Source organism: Podarcis melisellensis, assembly GCF_964234715.1.
Source record: "Podarcis melisellensis genome assembly, chromosome: 10".
NCBI classification, from domain to species: Eukaryota; Metazoa; Chordata; class Lepidosauria; order Squamata; family Lacertidae; genus Podarcis; species Podarcis melisellensis.
The window spans coordinates 19,916,454-19,935,233 of NC_138542.1; the positions used below are offsets into that span (position 1 = coordinate 19,916,454).

Below are 18,780 nucleotides of genomic sequence, written 5' to 3' on the forward strand. Positions count from 1 at the left end.
CGCAGTTGGTCAGACTCATGTTTGTAGCTTCAAGAACACTGTCCAACCATCTCGTCCTCTCTCATCCCCTTCTCCTGGTGCCCTCCATCTTTCCCAACACAAGGGCCTTTTCAAGGGAGTCTTCTCTTCTCATGAGGTGGCCAAGGTATTGGAGTAAGATAAATGGCCTTTAATTACTGAAAGTGTGCTGGGGAGGGGGAATGGATCTTATATATTTGCAGGGGGCAAGGGAGCATCTTAGGCTAAGAAGATGTTGCCTCTTCGATGAATGGAGTCAGAGAGAGAGATATGTCTGCCTCCCCTGAGGTATTTTGTTACCTGCACAGGTGAGGCCTCGCCCACCTCTGGTCACATGCAAAGGAAGTCTCTCCCAGCCCAGGAGGAAACAGGAAATTCCGACTGGCTGGTCCAGACACCCTCTTTTTATGTCCCCTCTAGGAATGTTGTATTTGACTGCACTGTGTCTCACATCCCACGGAGATGTGGGTATCCCGTGTGGCAGTGGCATGATGGGATAGAACAGTGGCTCTCAAAGGGTTTGGCGTGCCACACTGGTGTGGCAGGAGAGGCTGGCAAGTGTGGGAGGAAGCTGCATTGTTGGATACTTTCTGGAAGTCAAGTGATCATACTATAAAGTAGTTGTGTTCTGTGTGACCAGTCAGGCACTTCTTTTTGTTTTCCAATGCATTCCTTGTCAATTGAAAAATCGGTGTGGTGCGAGCAAATGTTTCCTCGGAAAGCGTGGCCCAGAAAAAAAGATGCTGAGAACCACTAGGATAGAAGGTTCCGTTTCCTGTCTTCTGGCCCTGCGACTTAAGGCCGTATTATTTTCCCTTCAGCTGCTAATGCCACCTCTTCTTGACATCTTGCTGTAGTAATAATTCCATACAAGGGTTTCTGTGCCAGTGGAGGAGGAAGAAAGGGCAACCTCTGATTTTGCAACAGGGACAATGAAGTCATGAAGCCATTTGCCAATCCTCTGCATGCAAACTAAATAAGCTTTGCTCAGAGCGAAACCCATCAAATGAAGTACACAGATGAAGAGGCAGGTGATGTTACTAGGTGTGCCTTGGGGGTTAAAAACTGATCCAGCTCTGTCACTGGAAACCCAGGGAGCAGGGCCGTCTTAAATATATCCACGGCGCCGTGGTACAAAGATCCCTCCGGCGCTGGAGTTTCCCAGAGTTGCTGACCTTTTTACGGCGCTGCTGGCAGCTTTGTGGGGCTGGAGGAGGCAGCCAGCGGCTGGAGGGCGGCTCCTCCGGCGGGGAAGAGGCGAAAGGCTCTGGGCACAGCGCTGTTTCAGCGAGGCGGGCAAGGGGGGCAAGCTGATGCTGGGAGGCGCTGCATCCAGCCTCCGCCTCTTCCCTGGTGCCCTCCAGAACTTGGCACCCTGGCGCCCCGTGCAACTTGCTTCTATGGGCCAGCTGGCTTCAGTGGTTAGAAGCACCTGCTACAAGCTGTGTGAGGTGCAATAGCTACAGCCATTCATTGACCAAGAGAGTTTGTCCACAGTCGTTCAGACCAGAGCTTTCCGAACTGTTCATGTTGGTGACACACTTTTTGTACCTGCATCCTTTGGCGACATAGTAATTCACTTTGCATTGTTTCGCGACACAGTAAGACTCTGCCAGCATGCAACACCACTGCTCAGAGATGCGCACTGATTGTCCAATTGCTACTGGGCCAGATTCAAGGGTTTACTAATCGCATATAAAGCCCTAAATGAATTGGGACCAGTTTTGTTGCAGGATCAACTTACAGTGGTACCTTCGGTCACATATGCTTCAGGTTACAGACTCTGCTAACCCAGAAATAGTACCTCGGGTTAAGAACTTTGCTTCAGGATGAGAACAGAAATCATGCTCCAGCGGCGTGGCGGCAGCAGGAGGCCCCATTAGCTAAAGTGGTGCTTCAGGTTAAGAACAGTTTCAGGTTAAGACCTGACCTCTGGAACGAATTAAATTCTTTACCCGAGGTACCACTGTACTGTATAAATGCCCTCTTGACCACTACAATCTGCCAAACCGGCACTGTTCTAGGGGCCACATAATACTTGATTAACATGTGTCATAAATTTATATTTTGGTGTCGCAGCACCCACACTTTGGAACTCCCTGTCTATTGACATCAGGGAGGGAAGTACAGTGGTACCTCAGGTTACATATGCTTCAGGTTACATATACTTCAAGTTACAGACTCCACTAACCCAGACATACTACCTCAGGTTAAGAACTTTGCTTCAGGATGAGAACAGAAATTATGCTCTGGCGGTGCAGCGGCAGCAGGAGGCCCCATTAGCTAAAGTGTTGCTTCAGGTTAAGAACAGTTTCAGGTTAAGAACAGACCTCCAGAACGAATTAAGTTCTTAACCCGAGGTACCACTGTACCTTCTCTACTCCTCTGTGTGCCTGCTTAAACATGCAGACATGTAGAAGTTATATGTGTTTTTATTTCTTTTTAGCTCCTGTTGATCTTAATCATTTTTTAATATATTCCGTATATATTTTTATCAACAATTTTTATATTTTCAGTATTTTTAAAGTTTTTATATTTTTTAAATATATTTTATAAAATAAACCACTTAGAGATTTTTCTTTCTTTTCTGTAAAGCGCTTAGAGATTTTCTTACACTCAAGCAGAATGTAAGTTTATGTTAAATAAAATAAAATGCCACTTTTCTTTTGAACGATTAAAAAACAACAACACCCTTTCTTATGACCAACCAAAATGCCTTATGATAGAGAGCAAGCCTTTGTGTCTTTTAGAACTCTTAATCAAGCAAAGCAAGAAGAGTGTGTGAGAGAGAAAGCTTGGTTGGAATTGAAGTCATCATGTCTGCATTAGTCAAAAATTCATTTTTCTAATATCGTCTCAGAAGAGCTGTGTCTCGGGGTTGTTGAGAGGAACACCTGCAAGTCAGCATTTGCCATTCACTGATGTGTGGCCATTCAAGGGAGTGTTACATTGCAGCCAGGATTGCATCTGGGGTGTCTAGATGCAAAAGAAGAGGAAACTAGAAGCCTGATAAGGAGACTGACCATCAGCCAGAACCTGTGTTTGGAAACAAGCCCCACTGAGTTATATTAGGGTTTTACCAGCTAAAGCTATGGTTTTCCCAGTAGTGATGTATGGAAGTGAGAGCTGGACCATAAAGAAGGCTGATTGCCGAAGAATTGATGCTTTTGAATTATGGTGCTGGAGGAGACTCTTGAGAGTCCCATGGACTGCAAGAAGATCAAACCTATCCATTCTTAAGGAAATCAGCCCTAAGTGCTCACTGGAAGGACAGGTCCTGAAGCTGATGCTCCAATACTTTGGCCACCTCATGAGAAGAGAAGACTCCCTGGAAAAGACCCTGATGTTGGGAAAGATGGAGGGCACAAGGAGAAGGGGACGACAGAGGACGAGATGGTTAGATGGTGTTCTCAAAACTAACAGCATGAGTTTGACCAAACTGTGGGAGGCAGTGGAAGACAGGAGTGCCTGGCGTGCTCTGGTCCATGGGGTCACGAAGAGTCAGACACGACTAAACGACTAAACAACAACAAAAGTGTGCTGAGCATTTCACCCTGAGTTGTGAGAGCTGCTTGGTTTAAAACATCACTCCTCAATACCTCAGCCTTCCAGCTTTGGCCCCACCATATTCACTGGGAGTTGTCACATATGCCTGCAGAGAACATCCAATCCTTGCCTGTTTGTTAGGGAAGGATTGCAGGGAAGTTCCCGCCCCTTTAATTGTTGTGTCAAAGTCTGGCATCGCATTTGCACCAGGCTAAGTCTTCTTTAATACGCCTAAGCATTTGAATGGTCTGTCAGTCTGTCTGTCTCTCTCTTGTTCAGTGAACGTTTTTTAACTGCTTGCTGTTTTATGGTGATTGCTTTGCGATGGCCTCATTATCACTTTGTAGGAAGCAATTCATGAATTAAGTGAAATATCTCGAAGCTATTTCATAACACACACATATATACTGTGTATTTAGGTACTAATTCATATATGACAACAATTTCATAGCCAATACAGAGTCAACAAGCTAATTGGGTGGCTTGTTGAAGGATAAATGTCTTCAGCAGATGCAGAAGACATAATAGATGTCTGATATATAGCAGGAGAGGGTACCAATTTTATGGAGGGAGGGAGGAATGTGTTTTTGTGGGGGTTGTTTCGTATGATCATTTAGTTATCACTGTTTTATGTTTGAAATATTTGTTTACCGTGTAAGGTGCCTAAGACCTTTGGGTATAAGGCAACTTGTAAATCATAATCATATTTCAGCAAGTGTAGAAATCCCCTCTCCTGCATACCTGGTAAAGGGACAAGAGCATGGTCACTTATTCAGTGAATCCATCACCTAGAGTGGCTTTAGACTAGAGAGTGGCTGGCAGTGAGCAGTATCCGTGAGAGAGTTGTTATTGATACAGGGGATATTGACAGAAGTATACTTGACCTGAATATTCCCTGGGAATATGACATTAGCAGGGTTGAGACTGGCATGGGAGTTACTGACAGTCATAGCTGATCCCTTGATCTGCACCGCGTTTACTTGGGAGGAGGTGCTATTGATCTCAATGGAATGTGCTGCCGAGTACGGATGTCTAGGGGACATCAAGGGGACCAAGAAAGCCAATTTTAAACTACATAAGCAATGCATTAATGCGTTGAAAACTGGCTGAGGTATTTTAAGGCCATGCTGCAAGACCCACGTCAGCACCCAGCGCTGGTCCAGAAAATGTCCTGCCACTGCTGCCTTTCAAATGCCCAAATTGCAGTGATTTCTTACAAGACAAGATGGTAGCAACTCTCATTAGAGTGGAGGTTCCTGGCTGCAGTGGCCACTGATGGTGATATGGGTGATTTATTGCCCCAGGGCCAAAATAATTTGGTCAGCCTTGAATCCTATGAGGAGGCACGGTTTGCTGCTCCAACTCAAGCAGAACAAAATGTATTGCGTGGGAGAAGGGGATTTTTTGAGCAGGACCTGGGGGGGTCTGAGTTCCCTTACCTTTTTTCAATTAAATAATTATTTTATTTATTTATTTTGCCTGGGGGTGCTGGAATATGCACCCAATGAGCCAAAAATCCACCCATATCTGTAATCAAAGTTTTGACAATTTCTAATCCAAATTATTAATAATATCTTACATTTTGCCCCTGGCAGGGGGTGGTTGGTCTGGCACTGTCACTGGGCTGGTAATAAGCAAACGTATTGGTCAGTTCCCCCACCTTTTTCTCCAGAAAAAAGCACTGGGGACCCCCTTTAACATTATTATTTTTTTAAAAAAAAATTCGTTACAAATAGAGCAGGCTTTTTGTGTCAGCTGACATTAACGATGGGAATATTCCATCAGTTCTGACTTGAAACATAAATTAGTAGCCCATATGTCTAAAGACGCGAGCAGCGCTGTGGGTTAAACCACAGAGCCTAGGACTTGCTGATCAGAAGGTCGGCGGTTCGAACCCCCGCAATGGGGTGAGCTCCCGTTGCTTTGTCCCTGCTCCTGCCCACCTAGCAGTTCGAAAGCACGTCAAAGTGCAAGTAGATAAATAGGCACCGCTCCGGCGGGAAGGTAAACGGCGTTTCCGTGCGCTGCTCTGGTTCGCCAGAAGCAGCTTAGTCATGCTGGCCACATGACCCGGAAGCTGTACGCCGGCTCCCTCGGCCAATAAAGCGAGATGAGCGCCGCAACCCCAGAGTCAGCCACGACTGGACCTAATGGTCATGGGTCCCTTTACCTTTACATTTATGTCTAAATAGGTATCCGAGTGAGAATGACGATTATAAATGATGCCTTCAAACGTTGGAGGGCAGTGACATGTTCCGCCCCTGAGCAGAGGAAAATGAATGTTGGTTCTTCTATAAGAGCTGGCAGGGCCGATTTCTGTTGTCCACGCTTCAGCGTTTGTGACTTAGTGATTTAGTGCCATCCACAGTTTCATGAGCACGCCATTTATTTTATACACTGGATGAAAGTCCTGAAGTTTATTGTCCCGTGGATCGTCATTTGTGTGTGTGCGTGTGGTTCCCCCCCCCACACCGTCTCACCCCTTTGTCTGGAGCCCAATCTCTAAATCTCTCCGGACGGCTGCAAGTCTGAGTTCATGCTCACGCTTACGCGGAACCAAGCGCCCAAGGAAAGATGTCTTTTGTAGGCTTTGTGGTCCGGCTTGGTTAGCAGGTGGTTCGTGAGGGGCTGGGTTTCCAAAAGCGCAGCAATCGCTGCATCGGCTCTGTTTAGTTTGCCTTTCAATCCTCTCTGGGTTTCAGAGCCTTTTGCGAACGCGCGTCTGGCGACCTGGGCCTGACAGCCGTTGATGCGCTCCGAAGGCGCGCCTGGATCAACCGGGGCAGGTGAAACCGTGTCAAAAGCGCAGACCTCTCTCCCGCAGCTGGATCGGGGTAACAGGGCCGGCGGTTCACTGTGGACTCTCACACATCCTGCAGGGGGGAAAATACACACACACTCTCTCTCTCTTACTTATTTGCAACAGCGGGATTGCTTTTACCTTTATTCTAGAACTCAGATGCAAGTGCGTAAATTCAGCTCGCCTTTCACAATCAGATAAACATATTTTAGCGCACGCAGCGCTGGGTGTTGGTGTTTTTCTTGGGGTTTTTTTTGTTTGTTTTTTGCTGCTGCTTTTGATAGGACTTATTTTTCACCATACACTTCCACAGTGGAGCAATTCTTTCCCTGAGCTGGACAGATGGAGTTCAGGTGCAGCGTTCAGGCTTGCCAATTTCCTCTTTGACGTGGACGCGGCAGACTAGACGTGCGTTTCTGCTGCCTTTTGACTTTGAGAGAAGGCGAAGGCGTCTATTTCTTGCTTTGGTGGAACTGGCTTTCCAAAGGGGGGGCAATAAATACCCAGCCACCCACCTCACCACTCCTCTGTCTTGCCGAGAGGCTGGGAACCTTGCAGAAAGTTTCCTCTTGCTGCCATAGCCCAAGGTGTGGAAGATTATTGTGTGGGCATGGGCATCCGGAATTTATTTTTATTTCTGGGAGGGGGCAAAATAAATACTTCATACAAACAGCTAAAAGTTTCTCCCTAAACAAATGAGAATAGGGCCTTGCCCATTTGCCTCACATCTCGGGTTCTACAAATCCTAGACACGTCCTTAATTTCAGGCATAGGCAAACTCGGCCCTCCAGATGTTTTGGGACAACTCCCATCATCCCTGACCACTGGTCCTGTTAGCTAGGGATGATGGGAGTTGTAGTCCCAAAACATCTGGAGGGCCGAGTTTGCCTATGCCTGCTCTATTTTAATAGTTTTTATTGACTGCATTTCTATCTCACCTTTCTTCGAGGGGGCGTACAGGATTCTCCCGCTCTCCACAACAACCCTTTGTGGTAGGTTAGGCTGAGACACTGGTCACCCAGTGAGCTTCCTGGCGAGTAGGGATTTGAACCCTGCTCTCCCAGGCGCTCTAACCGCTATCCGCGCTGTCTTTAGCAATGAGGGGGGGGAAATACCCCCACCAAGTGGGAAAAGGCGGTTATGCGATCCTTCACCAGAAGCGTAGATGTCAAGTTCAGGTTACCCCCTCGGAAGGCGAGGTCTCGCCCACACCCTGGGCAGAAAGCGGCCCTTCCGACTGAAGGGGCGCGCTCCTTCGGATTCCCAGCTGCCCGCGATGGGAAGCGGCGCGAAGCTCGTGCCTTTGGTGATATTGGCGATCTAATCGCCTCTGGGTTCAGATATTGCCCTGAGGTTGCGATGCGTTTGCCTGCTAATGAAAAGCCCAGAGGGAGAGGGCTTCGACCACAAGTAAACGTAAGTGAGCAAGAAAAGCAGAGGAGAGAGAGAGAGAGAGAGAGAGAGAGAGAGAGAGAGAGAGAGAGAGGAGAGAGAGAGAGAGAGAGAGAGAGAGAGAGAGAGAGAGAGAGAGAGAGAGAGAGAGAGAGAGAGAGAGAGAGAGAGAGAGACGGCGTAAAGCGAGACACAACTTCCGTGCAACCATGCAACAAGAGAATGTTAGTTCTGGGTGAGACCCGTTGTGCTCACTGGGGCTTATTTCGGAGTCAATCTGGCTGGACTCAGTCTGTACGTGGAGCGCAGATAAAGCTGCTTTCCTCTTCTCTCCCCCTCCAGGTTACATAAGATATGTAATTTAGAAAGGCGCAGAGGGGCGGATAACAAAGGCAGCATTGGGGTGTGTTGAAGGGCTGGGAGTTCAATTCAGTTCTAGTACTCAGAACGAATTCCGACGTTCAGGCTTCTTTCATTCGAAGTCAGGGGTCCCCAGACCTTTCTGCCCCACAGACCACTTGAAAATTGCTGGGGGGTCTTGACGGACCTTTCTGCCTGCTGTAGCAGCCGCGGCAATGCGCTCTGTTACATGCTGTGCGATTTTGCATTGTCCGTGCTTCTTCAGTTTCTTATACATTGCAGTTAATTGCAGACTCCAAACTGTAATACAATAAAATGCAATACTGTACTGTCTTCGACCCTAAATTCACAGGCATGTCCTGAGTGAAGCTTGTCTCGTGTTCCAATGGTAGGTTGCCATATTTCAAAAAGTAAAATTCTTGAGCTTCTTTAAGGAAACCACCGACATTGTTGAGCTTTTATTTTTGGGAACAAACAAAAAAATAGTGATATTATGCCTTTGGAGCTTGCTTGCGCTGTTTTTTCCATCGGGATTTTCCTGACATTTTGCCAGGTCGGCAAAATTTCCCCCTGACGCCATTTTTACACCCGAAAACTAGGACATCTCAGGAATTTTCCTGAGGTATGGCAAGCCTAGCCAATGGCCACAGTTTGGGAATCTCTGTTAAGTGTATGTCTTTTGCACCAAACTCCACTTGGCGGATCTGGGCAGTTCTAGCTTTCTGTTTTAAAATAAAAAAAGTAGATCGCTTTAGTCTGAAATAATCCCTTCCGTCTCCTAAAAGATTCGCTTTAACACGGGCCCATCTGCACTAGACATTTAAAGCATTATCATACAGCTTTAAACTGCTACGGCTTCCCCGCAAGAATTCTGGGAATTGTAGTTCGTTAAGGGTGCTGAAAGTTGTGCGGCAGTCCCCTCCCAGAACTACAATTCCCATAATTTCCTGGGAAGAGGGATGTTAAAGCACCCTAGGAAACGGGAATAGGAGTCTCCCGTCAACTCTCAGCATGCTTAAGGAACCACAGTTCCTAGGGTTTTTCGTGGGAAACTCTGATTGTTTAGAAGGGTATGATACTGATTTAAATGTCTAGTGCAGGTGGGGCCTGAATTATTCTCTCCCTGAAACGGGGAGGGTTTTTCTGCGACCTTAAGCACCCCTGGCCTAGGCTTCAGGTCTTCCTCCCTCGTTTCTTCCTTCCCTTAGAAGAAGATTTGGGAGTTCGCCTGATTTGCCTGCCCAGGAGAAGCGACCGGCTCCCGGTTTGGGCTTGGGCAGAGGGCACATTGCCAAGCAATCCTTCTCTGGGCCCTTTCTGGTAGCAAAACTGCCGGATTCTCCAACAAAACTGTAAGGATCGATGTTACTGGTGATGACCAGGTCGCTCTCTTTAAAACGTCCGCATCTCACATCCTCACTGATGAGTCAGACTCATTTGCTTCCTCAAGACTCTGGGCAATGGGCACCTACTTCGAGATTCAGTAAAGAGCCGGCTTTAGGATAAGAGAGCAAACGGATTGACTGGTGAGCGAGCGCGCAGCTAATCCACTGGCTCCGGCAGACCTTTCTTCCGTGAAAACAAGCTTAGGATGGAAACACCTTACAGTGGTGGTGCCTTGAAAAACCAAAGGCATATATAAGATGACAGGTTTCGCTTCCTCCGATGCAGAAAGCTGCGATTCTTTAGGTTGAGAGGCAGCCGGGCTGGACATGATGGGCCTGAACCTCTACACAAACTTGCCTACGATCCAGCTGCAATCCTATACTGTCAAGTTCTTACGGAACGCAAGAACTTTTCAATCAACCAGCTTAGGATGACCACGCGTGACTGGAATTCTGCGCGCTCGCGCAGAGCGATCTTACGCACTTATAGTCCCATCTGCTTCCAGGAGGGACTTACTCCCAAGTTTATGCATTTAGGGCTGTTGCCTAACTTTGGAGGGTTTCAAGGGCAGAAGTGCTTCGGAGAAGTATTCCGAAGTAACGCTGCATTGTAGCGTGAATTCGGCTCGGAAAGGGAGATCTTTTCCCTTCCAGGTGACACTTTCCATTTCAGCCTAGTCTGTTCTCTTTACTCTCTGGCTCTTTCTCTCTCACACTCTTTCTTTTCACTGTAAAACCAAACACCGGAATCCTGCGCTAGATTGCCCAAACTCCTCCTCAGTCCGGCGTTGTCTTAACGGCAGAGCCAGTAATTGTCGCTTTGGGACCAGGTTTCCTACGCTCCAGCGACGACGCGGCGTGTCGTTTCGCCTCCTCCCAAACACATGTCAGAGAAAAGTCGATCTCAGAAAGACCAGGAGCGAGCCAGCTGCTGAGGCGCTAAGGAAGCGAAAGCTTCGCCTGAAATAGTTCCCAGCCGAGGGGTGGAGCGCAGGAAGCGAGGAACCGAATCCATCCCCTTTAAAATTCGACGGCGAGGGATTGATGGAGGGCGCGGCGACGTGCCCCAGAAGTAAATGGGGAGTCGGGCAGATAAGATATTTTTATTAAATAAGAAACAGATTAAATATAATAGGAGGAAGATAAGTGGCCAAAATGTTTCCTTGTCGCCCAGGTGAGCCAGTTCACCTGTACGCTGAAACCAGCCTGGTTTGCCCCCTCGCGCCACAAGTGCGCCCGTCTGGCGTCTGCCTCGGGGGCCGAGGGAAGGGAACCTGAGCTTCCCTCGGGGGAGAGAAGTTTTGCGCCAACCCATCTGCTGTGGGGAAGGGATCCCAGGGAGAAAACCCCCACCTCCCCGCTGGAAGGGAGTAAATCCAGGACTCATTGGGCGTCGGGGGGGGGGGAGAGGGCTTGCCGCGTATGTTAGATCTGCACGGTCTTTCGACGGATCCTAGCTGACGCGGAGCTGCCCGCGAGTGCCATTAAAAGTTAGGGAGGGGGATTCTGCTGTGATGTATTTAAGAGGCCAGCCTGACGACGGTGGTCGCGTGTATTCTAGTTGTGGGGATGGAATGAGGAGGGGGAGAACCGTGTGCGCCCCCTCGAGCTCATTGACGATAAACGGTGGGGTAGGCATGCAATATAGGAAGGAAGGAATACATAGAATTATTATCCCAAATGCCCTTAAAAGAGAAGCACCCGCAAAAGGCTTTGCGGCATTTCTCCTGTGGGGCACGGGACCAGCCACTCGCGGTGGGCATGGGACGGGTATGTGGCAAGGAAAGAAATATTCCACGCCTCTCTAGTCCCACTTGAGTTACAAAGCACAATGCGTCGCGATCGTTTTTGGAGCGTTTGTATTATATGTTGGTGGTTTGTTTGTTTTTGTTTGTTTGTTTTGTCCAATGTCCAGTACAATCTGTGGGTGTTTTCTTTTTCTTAATTCTTTCCTTTGTGCTGAGGATTCTGTGAAGCTATTAGGAAACATTGGATTTAATACACACGCCAAACCCGCATTCTGCTGCCCGTTTGCCTCCTCTCGGAGGAGGAAATCCAGGCCCGCGCCTTCCCCGGCCTGTTTACATAGCCCTTGGCCCCGGGGACCGAAAGAGAGATTTGTCGTTAATTAGTGGATCATCTGAAAGCGGAGAGGCTCCCAACCAATTTGCCCCGAAACGGCCCTGTAATAGCCCTGCAATTCACTTCCTTGGGCTCATTCCAGATTTGAAGGGTGGAGGGTGTCTTCCGACGGCAAAGCCTCGCTCGCTCCCGCCATTCAGCCGGAGCTGGCTACGTTTAGCAACTCACAAGCGAGAGAACCGGGATCTGTTTCTCTTTTAAACCTAAGAGAATCCGCGTGGTTTCTGTTTGGTTAATGAAACTGGTTTAAAGCTAAACGCTAGTTTGTTCCCGGGAGCTCTGAAAAGTACCAAAAACTCCGAAAGGTTCCTTTGAAGGAACATCTCGCTATTTAGAGCACAACGAGGCTGTGTTGCTAAGCAGCCTCTAGAAAGCAGGTTGGACTGAAAGCCCAGTCTGAGGTGAGGTGGGGAAAATGACTCCAGAAATTCCCTTACTCGCTGGGTGAGCAATCTGGAGCCATCAAAATCGACGGCGGTGGGGGAACCACCTCTTTCTCGTTGATTTCAATGTGATCTCTCACTGTAGCCTCCCGAGTTCTCGCTGGGAGAGCTGACCTCTGGTTTTCGCGCTGGGCATTTTGCCGTCTGTCTCTTCCCACCCCCAGTTTGCAGTGGTTGGGGTCGCCCTTGCTTGAATAGCTATTGAAAGTTTGGTCTTGGGCGAGGCCATCATCCTCAACGCTCCGGAAACCTGGGTCTCCCCAACGGCTTCCTCCTTTGCATCCGGCTTGCCCGTCTACACTGGGACGCCCCGTCTAACACCCGCTTGGAGCTGCAGCCGCCGCCGACAGCCCCGCGCTTTTCCTCGGGAAAGCGAAGCGTTTTTGTTTCTTGGGAAGGGCGGCGCGTTTGTCAAAAGGCCAGGCGTCCAAAGGACTACCTCCGAAGTGGCACCGAGAAAGGAGGGAAGGGAGGGAGGAAAGAAGGAGCAGACCCGGGGCAGAAGCAGAGCAGCCAAGACGCGCGCCCAGGTGCGCAGCGCGGGGATGTCGGCCTGGGCTGAAACTGACAAGCAGGCAGCGCAACTGCCCCTCCTTTGTCCGAGAGAAGCCCGTCGCTGTGGCCCCCCAATTTCCCTGATTTAGAGGTCACGCCGCGAATTGTCTTTCCTTTTATGATTATAAAGGAAAAGATGATGTCATTTAAAGGCAAACAAGACCATTGATCTGGAGGCCTCTGAAGCCTGTGTAAGGTAAGGAGACTGGGAATAATAGGAGGGGAGAGGAGAAGGAGGGGGAGACCCAGAGGCGGAGGGGGAGGGGAGACCCACCTCCTTCCCTCTGGGCGGGGGGAGGAGGCGGAGGAGGATCGGGCGCCAATGGAAAGTAGCCTCCTGATCTTGGGAGCGGGGAGGGGAGGGGGTTCCACTTTCCTCCCCCCCCCCTTCTCCTCCTAATGCCTGTTGGAAGCGAATTGAGCAATTATCTAGTTTACCTTCTCCTCTTGGAAGTTAACGATTGGCGGGATCGTGGCTGCTGCTATTGACCCAACACTTTCCATTGAGAGAGAAAACGAGGGAGAGAGGCGAGGAGGAGCAGACAGGGGCGACCGTCCCCCGCCAAAGGCGCGCAGAGGCGGCGATGGGCCGGCACGAGTCCGTCGGGATGCGCAGGCTGGTGCCGCCGCCGGCCGTCGAGATGGAGAGGCAGCTGTCGGCGGTTCTGGAGGCGGTCCAGACGGCGAGCGAAACGGCGAGGGCGGCAGCGGCGGTGGGCTTGGTGTGGGCATCGGAGGACGAGGCGTCGCGGGTGGCAGCAGCCGCGCGGGGCTCCGTCGGCTCGGCTCAGTGAGCGGGCTGCGGAGGGGCAAAGGCAGCTGGAGAGGCGCCCAGGCAAGCGAGCGGCCAGCCATGAACAATAGCGGCCAGCCGCCACAGCAGCAGCACCCCCCGACGGCTGCCAAGAGCCTGGCCGCTCCTCGAGCCAACATGTTGAGTGCCTCCAAGCCTTTGGCATTCTCCATCGAGCGCATCATGGCCCGGACGGCACCGGAGCCCAAAGCCCTGCCGCTGCTGCCCCACTTCTTGCAAGGAGGGGGCTCCAAAAGCGCCGAGCAGCACGTCAAGCCGCAGCAGCAACAGGCGGAGGCGGCGCTCAGCCTGGCATCTTCCATCCCTTGCATGATCCCTTTCGTGCCGCTGGCCTACGAGCCCTTAGCCAAGGCGGGCTCGGAGCCCAGGAAGCCCCCGATGGACACGCCGCTGCCGCCCTCCCCCTCTTCTTCCTCGTCGGCGGCGTCTTTGAGCTGCGCGCTGAGCCTCAAGCCGCCGTCGGGGGACCTGCAGCCGCTGCAGCAGCACTACAAGCTTGTCCGGCCCCGCGTGGTCAACCATTCCTCCTTCCACGCCCTGGGCACCCTGGGCTACTTCAGCCGCGCCACCGAGCCGCCGCAACCGCCGCCGCCGCCGTCGGGCCTCAGCCTCCACCCGGTGGCGTCCTACTTCCTAGGCTCGCCGCTGCACGCCTCCTCTCCCGCCGCCTTGCACGCCCCGACGGCGCCCAAGGCCTACCTGGCGGAGAGAAACAAGCTGCACGTGTTGCCTCCCGGCTCCGACAAATACCCGACGCCGGCCTTCAAGGATTTGGCGCACGCCCAGCTGCACAGCGCGGCAGCCGCAGCCGCCGCCGCAGCTGCCGCCGCCGCCGCGCACCTTCTGGCCACCGACAAGCTGCCCTTCAAGAACGTCGGGGCGGACTTCAGCCGCGGCTCGCCCAGCGCCAAGCCCAAAGTCTTCACCTGCGAGGTCTGCGGCAAGGCAAGTGCCGGATCCGGCCCCTCTCCCAAATCCGATCCGCCAAGGCGGCCGTCGAGGCTGCTGTTTGCTGCGGCTGCTGCGCTGGCTTTCTCGCGCACCCTTTCTAATCGCGTTTCTTGTCTCTTTCTGCTTTCACTTTCTGACCCCTCCCCTTCCCCCTTCAAGGTTTTCAACGCGCACTACAACCTCACGCGCCACATGCCGGTGCACACGGGAGCCCGGCCCTTTGTCTGCAAGGTCTGCGGCAAAGGCTTTCGCCAGGCCAGCACACTCTGTCGCCACAAGATCATCCACACCCAGGTACCGACCGACCGCGCGCGATCGCTCGCTCTCCCTCCGCTCCGCGCCCAGCAAACGCGCGGGTTTCCCGACCGCCGCGTACAAAGCCAGTAGCAACGCGCGGCTCCCACCGACGGCTCCGCGCCGTGGCTCTGCAAGCCTCCTCCCTTCCCGTCCCTGGTCCGTCGAACTGGCCAGCATCTGCCTCTCTCCCTCTGTCTGAGTTAGACTGTTCTGCCTCCTCGACGTGCGGAATGTTTGTCTTCTAGAGACAGTAACTGGAAAGCGAGCTGTTCGTCGTGTGTGTGAGAGAGGAGTGGGGGGGGGGGAGAGAAATACTAGTCTTTTTCCCTTTCTCCCCCTCCCCAACAATAGTGCTTGGGTATTGTCCCCTAGACAGCCACCTTCTCTCCCTTTTCCCCACTGCTGCCTCTCCGTCGGTTGTTTATTTCACTAGGGCCACCATCCTGAAATGCGCTTCCTCGGAAGTAAGCCCGACTAAACTCACATCCCACCAAGCGCGATTAGGCTCCGAGTTCCAGCTTCGGTCTTCTCCCTCCCCGCAACCCCGCGCGAGTCTCCAACAGACTTGAGGGGCGCTCGCCGCCAGAGTTTAAACTTAACAGGACGAGGCCCCTCGGGTCGCAAAGAAAGCTGATCTTCTTTCCAAGCGAAAACAGCACCTTCCTCCCCAGTTCTTGCGGTCCTGGGGGGTGGGGAAAAAGTGAGCCAGGATTGTGCCCCGCTTGGAGAGAAGCTGCAAAACGGACTGGCTTTTGATTGCGTTTGTCTCTCCTTAAAATTAAAAATACAGGAGAAGCCTCATAAATGCAACCAGTGCGGGAAAGCGTTTAACCGGAGCTCCACGCTGAACACGCATACGCGGATCCACGCGGGCTACAAACCTTTCGTCTGCGAGTTTTGCGGGAAAGGGTTTCACCAAAAAGGTACGACTCTGCATTCGATGGCGTCGTTGTTGTTTCAGCGCGCGCGCGCGCACAAACACACCCTTTTTTCCTCCCGTGTCCGATGTTCAAAACGAATATGCTAAAAAAATAATAATTAAAACGTATATCAAACGGATATTTTTTAAGCGTGTCTAAAATGTTACGCCAGCATTATTGTTTGTGTAGGCTCGGAGAGTTATGTTGCGGGAAGACGAAAGGAGGATAACCGCTGTTATACAAAACTAGGAGCAAAAGATAGAGAGAGATATATATCTATTTAGCTTCTCCAATTGTTGTTTTTCTGAGATAGCCACTTCTGTTAATTGGGGTGAGGGGCAAAGCGTTAGTGTGGATTTAAAAACGCGAGAACGATTGCAATTATTGTGAGGATAATTGGGATTAACAACTTAGTTTGTGCAGGTTTATGCGGATATAAGTGCCACTGATTTCAGTGGGCTTGCCGCAATTTCCTGAACCCAGTGGGACTTACTTGTGAGGCGGCGCGTATATTATTGAAACCCAAGGCAGCGATGTCTTGCACTCTTACCTGGGAGTAAACCCAGTTGAGCTCGACGGCACTTATTTCCAAATAAACGAACTATAGGCTTGCAAGTGTTAACCGGAGTCTTATGAGAGTAAACTCCGAATATTCTGCACGGTTCTGTTTGTAGGTGCAATTAATTGCAAAAAGAAAACCCGGATCCACAACGCACCGCTTCGGATTAAGATGGTTCCGCTTCGCAGAGGTGCAGGGAATTAACATTCCCATCTTAAATATTTATTTGTGAAGAAAATCTTTAAAAATAAAAATCGTAGATTATGTTTAGTACCGCATTGTGGATTATTCCAGTCCTAATTTAATCCACCCCAAAGCGGTTTGATTTCGCTCGCTAACGATTTTATTTTATTTTGGATGAGGGAGAAGGAGAGGAAAGGGATTTAAACCGCTTTATTATTTGGAGTACCCCGGTTCTTGAAGGTCAGTCTGGAAGTCAGTTCACGGAATTTTGTCCAAATAAGCGGCGTTTTGGATCTGGGCACACAAATCGGCTACCCAGGAGCGTCCCAAGATTTCTGTTTCTTTGGATTTGGGTGTCTTGTCTGTTTGCGTGTGTGGTTTTTTGTTCGATTGCTCGTTTCGTTCTTGTTTTAAAGTAGAAAAAAAACTAAAAAGAATTTGAATTCTTTCGACGGAATGGAATCGGGAATACCAACCGAAGAAGTTAACCCGAGCTAGTTTTGTGTTGTTGTTGGGGGGGGTTTTTTGTTTTTGTTTTTTTTTGTTTGAAGCGGGGTGTGTGGGTGTGGGTGTGTGCGCGCTTGGGCTGTGTGTGCCTGGGGGGCGGGAGAGGGTCTCCCCACGTGCCTCACTGAGCGCCTCGCCCTGTTGTTTGTGTCCCCCCTCCCCACCAAACAGGAAACTACAAGAACCACAAACTGACGCACAGCGGCGAGAAGCAGTTTAAGTGCAATATCTGCAACAAAGCCTTCCACCAGGTGTACAACTTGACTTTCCACATGCACACCCACAACGACACCAAGCCCTTCACCTGCCCCACCTGCGGCAAAGGCTTCTGCAGGAACTTTGACCTCAAGAAGCACGTCCGCAAACTGCACGACACCAACGGCAGCGGCGGCTCGAGCGTGGCTCCCTCGCGAAGCGCCGTCGAGCCAGAACTGCAGCCGCCGCCGCCGCCGCCAATGCTGCTTCACCGCCCCTGAGGCGCACCGCCGCCGTCCGCCCTTCTTCTGCATGCACTTCGACGGCGGTCCGCGCTTCTCCCGCGCTCCCTCCAGAGAAAGCCGTCGGGTTTTTCTTCCCCTCTGGGACTGCTGGAGAAAGATAGAGAGACAAGGAAATTGCTTTGGGTTGTTTTTTTCTCTCTGCCCCCGACAGTCGGGGAAAGAAAGACTTGCGTCTCCCCGCGTGAGCCGGGGAGCTGGTTTTGAGAAAACCAGGACTAATGAAACGTTACTTTGGGCGTATATTTATTGAAAAAGCTGGGTCGAGACCCGGCTGGGAAGTCTGCCTAGAGTTGCCAGGTGCTCACCTCCAAGAGGGGTGCGGGGAACAGACCCCCTTTTGCTATGAAAATCCCCTGTCCTTTTTTGAAAAGGCCCCTTCCTTTTAAAGGACTTCCATTCGCTCCAGAATTTCTCGCAGCGCCCAATTGGTGTCACTTGTGTGTGAGAGAGTGAGAGAGATTTTAAAGCGTCGCCCCCACATCCCAAACTCTGGGGTATCCCTTGCTCAAAGGAGTCCTTCTAAGTACCCTGCCCCACCGAAAACAGCGGGAGGGGGCGCTCCCTTTTCAAATGCCACCTTCGACGTGTGCCATTTCAAACTTCAGCGCGCCCGGCGCTTTATTCAGCAGCTGTTAAGTCCCGGGTATTTAAATGCAGGATTCCCTGCCTAAGGTTATCCAAATATATATTCTAAGCTCGGGTTCAGTAACCGGTGGCAAGGGTTTTCTAGCTGAAGGGACGCTGACTTACGTCGAAGGCCCTCCTATCCCTGTCGCAAGGCCCCAGTCCCACCCATCTGCGTTGCCCCGGGAGCGCGACTGACCTTTCTTGGGAAGAGATCTGCGTCCTTCCCAAAGGAGCAGCGGCCTTCCAGCGGGGATCTCCCCTTGGCAAAGAGTCGCCTTCCCGCCCCGCTGTAGAAAACGGAACCGGCGTCTCTTTAAAGTTCAGCGGTGGCTCTGCACTGCAAGGACGGCCCCTCGACGGTCCGGAAAGTGTCAGCTCCAGGGGTCGTGTGTGTCACCTTACTTCAGAGTGTGGCTCGTCTAACTGTGTGCGTGTATGAGAGAGAGAGACGCCTTTTAAAATATAGCAGAGCCCTCCAGTCCCTCCTTTGGCACGGAAGGTCTCCTCCTTGAAGGGATGCGTCCGCAAGACGATCTCTTGTTCCCCGACATCCAACAGTGTGTTATTTTGGGCTCTGACAACCCTCGATATTCATCCCTCGAATTTGGTCGCTGTATATAGAATAACAAACCCCTCGTCCCCGGAAAAAAGTGTGTCGATTGACTTTGCCGGCTGGCTGAATCTCGGATTCTCGATTTCCCCCTTTCCCCGACGGTCTTCTCCCTCCTCCTCCTCCCTCCCTTGTGCCTCAACCCCAACCATCGCCAAGCCTCCTGTCCTT

General features: G+C 51.1%; 2 protein-coding genes across 2 annotated transcripts in view; one reads left to right on the plus strand and one right to left on the minus strand.

Moving 5' to 3' along the window:
• LOC309379588 (uncharacterized protein) overlaps nt 1-13,496 on the minus strand; it is a gene marked incomplete at its 5' end in the record, with an annotated part of 26,125 nt that extends 12,629 nt beyond the window's left edge. The window contains one exon of the mRNA XM_081928868.1: nt 13,080-13,496. Coding sequence (XP_081784994.1) covers nt 13,080-13,496 — 417 coding nt within the window. The remainder of the gene's footprint in view (nt 1-13,079) is intronic.
• Nucleotides 13,494-18,367, plus strand: FEZF1 (FEZ family zinc finger 1). The gene is made up of 5 exons (XM_081928869.1): nt 13,494-14,400; nt 14,566-14,700; nt 15,494-15,626; nt 16,298-16,372; nt 17,044-18,367. Exons 1-5 carry the CDS (start codon nt 13,495-13,497, stop codon nt 17,346-17,348), a joined length of 1,554 nt encoding a protein of 517 aa, XP_081784995.1. The 5' UTR covers nt 13,494; the 3' UTR covers nt 17,349-18,367.
• Nucleotides 18,368-18,780: the final 413 nt, after the last annotated feature.